At 41.6% G+C, this 12,540-nt stretch overlaps 1 protein-coding gene across 2 annotated transcripts in view; it reads left to right on the top strand.

Moving 5' to 3' along the window:
• The window catches only part of LOC118120567 (inactive dipeptidyl peptidase 10), a 142,303-nt gene that overhangs the window by 113,015 nt on the left and 16,748 nt on the right, over positions 1 to 12,540 (top strand). For both annotated transcript variants that reach the window (XM_035175653.2, XM_035175654.2), the window contains exons 6-8: positions 7,444 to 7,496; positions 9,545 to 9,626; positions 12,248 to 12,368. In XM_035175653.2, coding sequence (XP_035031544.2) covers positions 7,444 to 7,496; positions 9,545 to 9,626; positions 12,248 to 12,368 — 256 coding nt within the window. The remainder of the gene's footprint in view (positions 1 to 7,443; positions 7,497 to 9,544; positions 9,627 to 12,247; positions 12,369 to 12,540) is intronic.

Here is a 12,540-nt window from a genome sequence, read left to right as displayed (position 1 = left end):
TGTTGGTTCCAGTCTTTTTCTTTGATTTGAACTTGAATGACTTGTGTTGAGTCGTGTAGGTAATGAATAATATAATGTAATCTAATAATAATGAAATAAAAGCATTAGAACAGCCAAGCAAACAGCTCTGGCTCTGCCCAGTTTGTCCTCCGTTAATAAGTGGGCACAGCTGATTGACTCTCCTGATGACTCCACTGTGAGCAGAGACACGTTCACATCCTGTATAATTTATAATGTTTCAGTTGCAGCGTGTGTGGAAGCTGCCGACAGCGTGAACCTTATTTATGAGTAACTCTTAACTGGAGATATCAACATTTAATCCCGGCACAGCCACACCATAGATGCACAGAAGCCTCCTGGCTGTGAAACATCTGGTGGAAGCTGGCAAAGGTACAAGGTCAGAAAAATGCACCCCCCCACCCCCCATAGTCTCCAGAGCCAGTTTTTTTTAACAAACAAATTCTACAACCATACAAACTACTTCCTATATAGGAAGGGTTAGAGTTAATAATTTACATGCAGCATCATAGTTACATTAAACTGTAGTATTCAAACAACTAGTCAGTTTAAAAGAACTCCTTCCCCCTATTACATCTAACTCCATTTGTCAGTTTTGAACAAAATAAATCTCCTAAACCAAATTAATTTATGGTTGTTTCATTGCTGTGCCTGTAATTCTGTCATAATGTTCATGGCATCAGCTTGATGTTTAACACTCAAAATCAATCAGATGCCTCCCAAAACCTTGGCATCGCATATCAAGAAGCGCACACAAAAGAGAGTGTGGTTTTATATTATGCATGTGTGTGTGTTTTTTTGAACCTGCAGCGTGGCTTTTATGTGAGTTTGTTATTTATCTCAGGCTTTGATCTGATTCGCACTATGGAGTCTGTCCTTGCACTGAATCATAACCTGAAAACGAAGGATGAAAAGAAACAACAAAGGCGGCTAATTCAGAAGTAAAATGAGTAAACACGCCTCCTGTTGATCACACACTTTGATCCCACGCAGGCTTTGAACTGATGAGTCCGTTCTACACTGAAAATCTTTCTTCTTTTAATTCATGTCATGCGTCAGTCTGCCCATATGGATCTCTACTGATGCCAGTGAAAGAGAACGGGTGTGTTTCACCTTTCTGTATCATTACGTTCCACTTTATGACGACACCTGGATCTTGGAGTGATTCAACTCGATTAAAACCTCATATATTCTCGTTTGTCGCAGCTGAGGCCAGGCTCGTGTTTTCCGGCTTTGGAGACAAATTGCATTGCTCTTGTTAGAGAAACTCACTGCAGACTAGTGACTAGTGACTAACTTTTGAATCTGATAGAAGACCTTTGTAACACGCTCTCTCTCTCTCTCTCTTGCTTTACATGCAGATATTCTGATGCTTTTCCACTGAAGAGAGAGAAAAACAAGCTTATTAGCTCTAAGCGATCGAGGCGCAGTCGTGTGTGGGTGTCAAGTGGACTGATTTCCCACTGATTCCGAGTGACAGCCTCTATTGTTTCCATGCCAAGACATAAATGGATTGCATGCTTGCATTTGTTCTGTATTTTCTTGTCCTGACTTCTGCTTGTCTTCGGCAGTCGATGCAATAGTTATATTAAAATGTATTTCCTTCTACTTTGCTTTTCTGAATGTGCAGAATAATGCAGATGGAGCTGTCTTTAAAAAGTCATTTATTCTATTTTCATTTGTGATGAGTTCATATTCCGGTGTCCCACTTTGAGCCTGAAACGCCGAGGGAAGAACAAAGGAGCTGAGTGGCGAGTGCGATTAGGGAGTCATGGATGTGATGCTGAAAACAAAAGGGAGAAGATGATAAGGACACTATCTCTGCTGTGCCAGTTGAGACCACCTGGGATGTTAGAAAATGAAATATTGCTGTGAAACAAGCAACTGCATTGTGACACAACATCTCTGTCTTCTGTTTGTTTGTAGATTAATTCATAATCTATCGGTTCGAGCATCTCCAACATGCAGACAGTAAACTTTTTGTGGTTTTGGTACCGCACCTGCCTCTGGATACTCATGGATGTGCATTGTCAACAAACAGCAGACACACAATTCAAACTCACGTGGCCTCTTAAGTCAAGAACCCCGTCAATCAAACAGTATTTTAAATGCAACAGCTGATGGAGAAATGTGGTTCCGGGACCACGTGATAAAAATATAGAGGAGCATTTCTCTCTTTGAACAGGATCTGCACCGTTAGGGGCTTTCAGGCGACTTTGTTTAATTGTGTTTGGATTTCATTCAACCTTTGGGATTTTAAGGTTTATTTTCTGAACTTTTTCTGTTGCTCCAAGTTGTACTCGACGTGTCTTCCCTTGTGAGTCTTTGTGTTTCACCGGCCTCCCTTGTGTGTTTAGTCTGTGCCCTGCTTAGTCTTCTTTGTCAGTTCATCTGTTCAGTTTGGCTCAGCCCTGTTGTGTTGCTGCCACGCTCCCTGGTGTTTCCTGTACATGTCCCTGAGCTTTGCCTATATTTTTGCTTGCTCAGTTTCTTTGTGCTGGCCTACCTGCAAATAGAGACAGAACTCCTGCCTGTTTGATCGAATGCTCTATCCTGCGCAGCCCGCCTGGTTCGATGTCTGCAATTTGGGACCAGTAAACTCCTCAACCCTGCAAATGTGGCATTTAAAGTATTAACAATGAGGGGGACCATGAACTGTCATTTCATAATTCACAATAATTGTGTGTCAAAGTGAAAGATTGCACGGTGGTGGCAATAATCCCTACGTGCAGAACAACAACAGCAAGGTTAAAGATAAGCTCCGAACAGGAATGTTATCTCCAATGAACACTACGGCTCTGACTATGTGTTGGTTCGGTCCCACGGAACAGAGAGGCCCCCTGCAGATTAGCTGCGAGCGGGGCCACAACACAAGTGTCCACGCTGTGACTGTCTCCGAGGGTCATGAGTTTGCTTCCAGTGACGCTCAGAGACTCCCTGTCCGTCCAGCAGAGCGGCTGAGAGTCTGATCGTCGCTGCTCGTGACTGATTTGCTCCGACTAACATCTAGTTGTCCATGTGTCTTCGGCCTTCACCCCTTTGTTGCATGTTTTACACATCATGAGGAAAAGGCTTCTCGTAGTAACTCCTCACTTCAGATAGTTGGACTAACACGAGGGACCAGTCTCTTGGTTCTCGCTCCTTTGGGCCATGTTAGTTCTCGTACCATGTTTTTGTAACTGATAGAAGTTTTTGGTCAAAGGTACAAAGATAAAGATGTAAGAAGCTGTAGTTACCCTTAAGATAATGATGCAAGGTTTGAGTAAATTGCGTTTGTCTTTGTTTTTAATTTATTAGCTACAGAGGAATCTTTGAAGTTGTTTTAAATCTTTTTTCCTCAGCTCAAGTTTTTGATCAAATCAGAGAAAGGCGTGTTGCAGCCTTTTGAAGTTTGAACACTGGACTACGGGGTGAAGATGAAATATGTCTTGAACGTATCTTAGAACCAGACTAATGGCTGGTTACTGTGTTTTTAAATAGGCCCTTTCATCGAGGTACACAAGTTCAATAACCAAAGCTTCATACCTGTTTGTGTACCTGAAGGCCACATTGCTATGGCAACGACAGATGTCTTAGAGTCTAAAGCTCGTAGCCGGTCAGCGAACACGTTTTCCACTGACTCATCCAGGGAGCTGCTCTCACTGGGGGACTCGGTCACACTTCTTCTCCCGAGACGCTCTTTAAGTGTCTGGGCTGTTTATCCACTCAACTTGTTCAAGCTCATTTTGATTGAGAAGGAAATGGCAATTCATTCTGACATGATTGTTCAGTGACCACAGAGCGATCCCTTCACAGCAACATATGAAGAGGAGAGATTTAACCCACTCAGTTTGTCGAAGCCCCAAATTAGATTTGACTGAAATTCAAAACGCCTCTTTCCACAGGAAGATGACTGTAGATTAGACATAACTCGATCCACTGAGTCTCATGGAATGGTGGGAGGATAACAATGCAGATAAGAATTGACATGTCAGTCGTCCAAAGGCAAAGAATATGGGGGGAAATCATTGGAGCTGTAGTTAACGCACTGATCGTGTTTTTACTTCAGATTCTAAAGGGAGTGCTACAGAAGACAGTTGTACATCTAATATCTGTCTAATATTTCTGTCTGTCTGTGGAAGTCCTATCTAGAAAACTGTTCATCTTACCATGTGTATCGTTAAGGGCCAGAAGGAGGACAGAGTCAAACTGGGTTTGATTCTGACTCACAGTGTGTTCGATATTAATAAACTTTGATTAAACAGACGCGGTGAAGCAGCAGCAGCAGCTGGGACTCATCAGTGTGCGGGACTTTGTCGATTATGACAACAGTGCAGTCACGACAGAGGCTGAGATCATGATAACACAGTGACGACTGATTCTCCAGTCGAGCTTCACTGAACTTTGAATAAACAGGTGAACAGAAGCAGTGGCGGCTTCAGGGTTTCAGTGGACTGAGTTCAGCAGCAGCTCAATTACTGCAGGTCACTTTTACACATTCTGAACTAAAGCTGCAACCAGCATCACCACAGGCCAAGTAAACAGGGAGGATTAGAACAGCCACTGCAGTAGTAGATAGTAAAGTGCCTCACCAGAATATTAAGTTAAAAAAATTCAGTGCAGAGTTTTGTATTACTTTCATCTTTGTTCATGACAAATAATAATTTTCTACAACATTTTAAATTGAAGTGATGAAGCCAGGTAGCATTTTGCAGCTGGACCTAAACCAAAGACCCCAGACAGCTCGGTCCAGGTTCTGCAAAACCTTAGTTTTGCAGAACCTCAAAGAAAATCTTGAGACTGGAATTGTGACCATGACTGAAATTCTGCAACCGAGATGTGATTCAGTAAAAATAAGTCCCCCTTAATGTGGCAAGAGACAATAATATAGCAATACTTGTTAAATCAGTTAAAAGCAATGTGTAACACTTACAAACTACAGTGTTAGTACACGTAGCCAATGAAAAACATGCTAAACATGTATTAAACATATTTAATCAACTCTCCATTTAATACTAAATCCCATTGGCAGGTTATGGATGTTTCTGCTTTTCAGTTTTTTTTTATTTACAGGCAAATGTTGAAGTAAATAAAAGATCCTATTTTAATTTCTATAAAATATTATAATGATTTGGATTTAATGTAATGCTCTTAAAATCCGGACCTACAGCTGTAATGTCAGATGGTCACTTTACGCTTCTGAAGATCAACCTCGTGATATTAAAATCTATTTGTTATTGCTCCAGTGCTTTTACTCATTCTGTTCATCTTCACAGCAACTATTGCATGTGAGTGTTGAAAATGTCACAACCTTTTTTTTTTAGTTTTACCAGCAGCAAAGGTCACTCCACCGATCTGATCTCTACATCTAATACAACAGAGTATCTCTGAATAGTTCGTTTTGAAGGCTCAGTTCAGGCATTCAGAGGCTTTTTCAGTGTTTCACTGCAGAAAATTAGAAAGTTTCAACATGTCCGAGTTTGAGAAATGTGTCTATTGCCCCTCGGGGACTTTATATTCTCCGCAACACCAAAGATATTTGTTATAACACCTGCAAATTTATATCGAGCGCAATCAACCCCGTGTCAAGTGCAGTACATTCAGTTTGCGTTCGCTCTGCATGAAGTCGATACGAGTCACTTGGAGCTCGGTGAATCCTCCTCTCCTCTCTAAACACTGATTCACTTTCAGTATGAACAAGAGGCCGTGTTATTGATGTCCCACCTTATTATTATGGGCTGTGCATAGGTGCTTAGGCTGGACTCCTTATAGGTGTCTTTGGATAACGTCTTCATTAGCTGCTATACACTGAAACAAACACATCATACATAATATTTAACATTTGTGTGAGGTAAACCCTGAGGTAAATAATGTTATTCAGCTCTTAAATACTACATTATGTTTAGTTGAGCTAGTTCATGGTATCTGTTGTACATTTTAAAGCTTTATTGGATGAGCAAAATCAACACAAATGAGAACAGTAATGTTTTTTTTAGCAGGATAACTATCAGCAAACCCTTTCACATTCTATTGCTCATTTTAAATAACATTGATTGTGGCGGCTGGAAGTAATTTCAGTTTGTGAAGGTAGTAATGTTCAGGTTTAGTTGGTCCTACTTTAAAGTGGCATCGATTCAACTTCCAGTGTCTTTCATCAAAGAAAGAAGACAATCACCATAGTTAGAAAGGAGGTTATGACACTTTAAAATATATGTGATGTGAAATATTATGACAGTACAATGGTCACTTCATGATGAACCTGTTTTAGTCTTGTTTCAAATCATGAATAATATCATGAATAACACGATCACTAGACAGACAGAATCCAAGAGCAGTCATTTATTGATAAAGTCAAGTCGTGCTCTTGTCAGTGTGTGCTGGGGAGCAAGCAGGCCAGCAGGCACGATGCACTCGTAAAGAGAAAGGAGGGTGAAATAAAAAAGCTCTGTAACCTCCGAAGGGCCGGACAGCCTGAAGGAAGTGTCCGAAATGAACTCCATCTTGGACAACAACTTCCAAGATGATGTAGAGCACTTGTAGCCTCTGGCTCGCCTCCTCGAGGTGAAGCAAGGAGCACTCCAAGCACTCGTCTGCGCCACTGGCCTGTGTCACTCCTCGAGAGCCTTGATCCAATGAAAAGGTGCTGACAGCCTTTTCTCTGAATGTCCTCTTGTCATTTTCTTCTGGATAATCTACCACGGCCACTTAAATGTGGCTCCCTGCTCTCAGATTGCCTGTTCTTCCATATATTTATGTCTACTATCTATCTATCTATCGATCTATCCATCTATCTATCTATCTATCCATCTATCCATCTATCTATCTATCTATCTATCTATCTATCTATCTATCTATCCATCTATCTATCTATCTACTATCTATCTATCTATCCATCTATCTATCTATCTATCTATCTATCTATCTATCTATCTATCTGTTTGTCAGAGTTGCCTTTTGCAATAGTTTCCTCTGCCTTGAATCAGAGCTGAATACATAAGTGTCACCGTCATGATGAAATGTTAAAATGTTTCCTGTTTCTCTGCCCAATCACCCACCACGGTCACAGGTCTATTATCATGTCAGGCACAGCTTTACTGGAAGGGGGGGTTCAGACAGCTTTACATGCACCCCTCTGTCACTTTGAATACCCATCTCTCTCTCTCTCTCTCACTCCCTTTCTTTCTCTCTCTCTCTCTCTCTGTCTCCGTCTCTCCCGAGCTTTCAGAGCGGAGGCACCGGGCGATGATGGGTTTCTCAGATGGAATTAAAATGTCTCGTCCTGCAGCTGTCACCGATGCAAATTGCATTGTCTACAGATCATATCGCTGAGAACAGCCAGCTGTGGCGCCGCTGCTTCTCTCGCTAATGTTTCAGACAGTCATCTTTTAATCTCTCTCTCTCTCTCTCTCTCTCTCTCTCTCTCTCTCTGTCTTTCTTGTGCTGCAGGTTTACCGCCACTCCTACATGGCCTCCTACAGCATCTACAATATTCACACCCGGTACGTGTTTGTGTCTCACTCAGGATGTTTTTGTGAGACGACCTGTGTGGTTGAAACACCTGCCGAGATACGATTAGTGAAAACTGAGAGCTACCAACACTGAGTCTCATGATGTTACAAGAAGGGAAATCCAGGTGTTTCTCAATTCGTCTGCCTTGCTCCAAATGTTGACCCACAGCTGGACTCGAGCTGCAGCCGTATCGGGGCCTCACATTCAGGGACCACATTTTAAAGCAGTAAATAAATTTTGCCGATCAATTCTTGGAGAATTGGTAGTGTTGAAGAAGTAAGTAAGTACAGTTGAATTTTAAAGCCCATTTAAACACAGCTTAATTTGATCAAATTGCTCCACAAATAATAGGAAACATTATAATATAAATACTTTAAAATAAATACAAATATATGATTTAAAAACACTAAAAGAAACACGCCAACAAACAACCAATGACAAATACTGAATTGTAAACAACAGACAGAAAAGAGCAGAGAGTCTTTAGCTTTCGATTGAAGTGCAGAAATGAGCAGAGCAATGTAGGACAGTCTACATTTGAACAGGAACTGGTTCCACAGCTGTGCAAGTGCAAAAAGCTCTCTCACATTTTATCTTCACTTGTAACTATGGAGCAGACAAGAATGATGTGCTGTCAGATCTCAGAGACCTTGGAGCTGAGGTCTGGCAATTAAGAGTCTTCAAATGAATTAGTAAGGTCATTAATGGGATTCTCAAGTGAAAGTAGGGAGCCGATGGAGAGAGGCGAGAGCTGGGGCGATCACACTTTGAGAACCAGGCAACGTCCCTGCAGCTGCATGTTGGATCATCTGCTGGTGAGTTCATGAAGGTCGGGAAAAAAAGGCTTCTCTGGACGTCTTCCAGCAGAACGCAGCTGGAGGAGGAAAGAAAAACATGCACGGCAAAAATGGTGAATGGAAAAACAAAGATAAATTGAACGGCATTCAAAACAAATTCATGTTTTAACACTGTTGTGTCTTCAGCAGTGTCAAAAAAACTCACACAGACATAAGGGCTCATGCATATGGGAAACCAAGAGAGCACCACACCAGAGACAAAAGAACACACATATTGTTTAAAGTTACAAAGACAGATCAGTTCTAACGGCTGGAGGAATCCAGAGGAATCCTTTCCAGAAGTTTAATGACGCTGCAGAGCCACGGTGAGTCAGCGCTGAATGTCAATCTCATAATCCATGCTCCTAATATAAATCAGACCTCAGTGGACCATTCAGCTCGTAAACCACGTGCAGTGACGTGGTTTTCCATAATCAGATGCTGCTAATGTCTCAAAGAGGTAAAAATATATTTCTAAATTAGAGGTAAATTCATTTAAGATTTTGGAAAATTGAAGAAATGACGTGTCAGCCCCCAGCAAACGTCTTTTTAAACCATATTTTCAAGACAATATTTGCATTGAATTGAGGTCAGAGAGACTCAATCTTACTACAAGGCTCTGAAACACAAGACTGATGAACTGAAAACTTCATCACCGCTAAATAATTTCATGTTTAGTCTGGATCCATGTGAGAGACTATCAGTGGATCAGTTTACAGTCGGCTGGGCCCTTGCTGCTTTACAAGCGGATCTCTGGAACAAGTGTTACCGTCGCCGTCCAAAGTGCTAATCCCGAACACGCCCGGGTGTTGACATCCTGCCACGGCCGTCAGTCAGGATTCCCATTACTAATCTGAGAGGATTAACATTCATGCAGCTGATGAGATTTGCCTTTTCAAAGATGAGCGTTATTCGAGGGAAGTTTTCTGACAGATTGAATTTCCTTGCGGGCACCTCTCTGGCATCTTCTTTTCATCTCATTGCCGATTGAAACTAGAGAATAATGGCGTCGCCTCTTAACGTAGAACTCAGCACCCGACTTGGACCCAGGCCCTTGCACCCCGTATGTCCAGCAGGACTAAAACAGAATCAATAAATTAAGTTTATTTCTCTATTCTCGTGGTAACATGCAATGCAATGGTCCACTGTAATCCCCCGATGGAAGGTAGTGATGACTTTGCTTGTTATCTCTTCTTTCGCAGGGAGGTTTGGGAGCTGGACCCCCCAGAGGTGGTGAACTCGGTGCTGCAGTATGCCGCCTGGGGAGTGCAAGGCCAACAACTGGTGAGAATACGGTGAAGGATCATGAGGAGCCATCAGGCACATTACTCACAATGACCCCGACTACACTCCTGAAAGAGAAGTCGTTCATATACTGTCATGAACACTTTAAACTGAAAGACTATTCACCCACATGTACAGCTGATACACTTCTGATAAATGGATCGGTTTAAGCTTTAGTAAAATGTGCTCATATACGCAGCCGAACTTCTTTTATAATAATAACCATAACACCAGTGTGATCAGGCGAGAGGATTTCAGTTATAACTGTTGCCATCTTGGTTGTTTCGAGCCATAAGTAACATAATTGAACTGCAGAAGGAAGTCGTTCTGGTGATAAGGAGAGCTGGAGAGATGTGAAGGCTTCTCAGCTTTCGAGCAGCAGCGTCATTAGCCGGAAATGCATCTTCACAAACATGACGTGTGTTTTGTGAAGGAGGCTGTAAGTGAGCAAAGTCATTATTTTGGCAATAGTTTTTATTCCCACTGGGAAGACGCCAGGATCGTCCACATGTAGAATATGAGTGTGTCCATCAGTCTTAAGGGACAGTGACACTAAGTAACAGGGTAATGAGTTCTCCCAGTTTAAAGAAATGTAATTATGTTGTAGCTCTAATTCATCTTGTTTGATCCGCTTTAATCATTTTCTTAATTTAAAAACAATAATTATGTCCACGGTGAATGCTAACACCCATTTTCTTGTGTGGATACTTCAGTTACTTTCTGTAGTCAGAGGGTAATCAGAGTATTATTACCACAGCATTTTAACCAGTAGGGAATTACAGCATCTGGTCTGCAACAGACGTGATGATTCAGCAGGACACAGTCGACTCCTGGGGCTGAGCAGCAGAGGTAGAAAAGACACGATGTGATTCTGAGTCAAAGGTTTGATACTTTCTTAGAATCGTACGTAGGCCTGATATGCACCGTGTGACTGACACTTCCCGAGGATGTTATCATCTTCGATATTCATATGAATAAACATCCTTAACAAACCTCTCAGGACTCGATTGAGAGCCACAGCATGTTTTACTTTTCTTCGACATCAAACTAATCTGTGGGTTCGTCAAAGTGTAAATAATGTACAGGTTGAAAAACTCTGGGATGTGCACAGACGGTTCCTGAATGTGCACACTCACTCAGAAAGGTGTAACTTTTAATTTGCCCAACTTTCTTTCTTTTTAAGTGCCTTGGTTTAAATACTGTTTTTAATTAAAGTAATATGACGTAAAGCAATAAATCTAAAAATTATATTGGTGCCTTTGTCTCTTTCCAGTTCGTCCATATCACCAAGAGATTCCTAATAAAACCTCCCGTGGCTGATTATCTTCACACCGCAGGTTTCAAAATGAATCCTCACGTTTCAGTGGAGAGCTTCCTTCTTGCAGATGTTGTATCCAAAGTGTTTCTGTGGTTGAATCCCACTTTTTATGAAACTTTTAGCACAGAGTGTCTTCTAGAGTGATGGTATCCTGATGCCTTGTGTCAGGCAGCAGAATTCCCTGCTGACTGTGAGACTGTGTTAGTGCAGGAAGAGGCTCTTTGGTTATATTGATGTAAGAGCACAAACCTCTGACTCTTTGTAAAAGCTGAGGACAGATCACAGTCTGTGTAAGTTTGAGGGATGGACTCTCTGGTGTAAGAGTTGAAGGTGTTGATTTGTGGACAGTGCTTTGCCACCATGCAATTTACCTGCTCCCTCTATTGGCAAGAACTCAGGGAAGATTTTATGAATACATATCGACTCATTACTGTTTTGTTTCAAGTAAAAAGAAAGTTGCAAAATAAATGTGAGGAGCACTTTTTGTACCGTCTTTTTATAATGAACATCAATAGCATGCAAAAGCTATAAATTCAAAGTAATACTCTGCTCCCTGTAACTTCCCTGACACTCAGCACTTTTTAAGTTTTCTCCAATGTCACAGTAACAAAGTGATAATCGTCTGCACACAGAACTTTGCAGTCAGGAACTGCTAAAAGCTCATTTGGACATTTAATGGTGTAAGTTTTTCCAAATGTAAACAACTATATAGGCTATAAAAACCGAGTTTAGCCAACAGCTGAGTCCATTACACTTCTGGCTTGTATCCCAGAAAAAAAGGCATTAAACAGTAGGTTCCACTCTTTAGTGTGGTTGTCCCCGACCCGAGGCAAGAAAGAGAACGAGAGGGGAGAGTGAACCTCCACCGACAGGCCGACAGTCCTCTTGTGGAATCACATTTAAATCCGCTAGATCCAAGTTGTATTAGGCTCTGCACCAAATTGCACACGCTCATAAATATCAGTCCCTAAAAACATGATTATTTCATCAAGATTCATGAATTATTCTCTGTCTCGTGATGTTAAAGAAACAACAAAACGATGCCTGGATCCGACCCCTGATCAGAATCCACACCAAGGTTTCAAAAATATAACCTGGTAGTGGTAAAAGTAACCGGAAGGACAAAATCTACTGAGGCTGGTTGTCCCATCAACACTGTCTCTTGGCAATTTTAGCAGTTTTGCGTTAAATTGTTGCGTTAAAGTTGTGTAGCTGGAAATCTGGCACATCCTGCATCCCTTCCTGCATCTTGCAGCATGTCTGTGTGTTTGTTTCCTTATTGTGACGTGCCGTGTCTCCACAGATCTACATATTTGAGAATAACATCTACTACCAATCTGATGTGAAGAGTAACTCCCTCCGACTCACATCCTCTGGGAAGGAGGGGGTCATCTTCAATGGGATAGCCGACTGGCTCTATGAAGGTACACAGCTTCAGTTCGGACCTTCTCCTGGAGATTGTTTGAGGAAACAACGCAGCAGGACTTCAGTGATAATATATCATTTCCAATGTGTTGACAGACTGTCTCATTAAACCTAAAATGCTTGTGTTTAGAAGTCTTACCTTAAAAAAGACAGTGATCATTATTCATCGTG

The sequence above is a fragment of the Hippoglossus stenolepis genome, chromosome 13, assembly GCF_022539355.2.
Source record: "Hippoglossus stenolepis isolate QCI-W04-F060 chromosome 13, HSTE1.2, whole genome shotgun sequence".
NCBI lineage: Eukaryota > Metazoa > Chordata > Actinopteri > Pleuronectiformes > Pleuronectidae > Hippoglossus > Hippoglossus stenolepis.
This window is presented reverse-complemented; position numbering and strand designations above follow the sequence as displayed.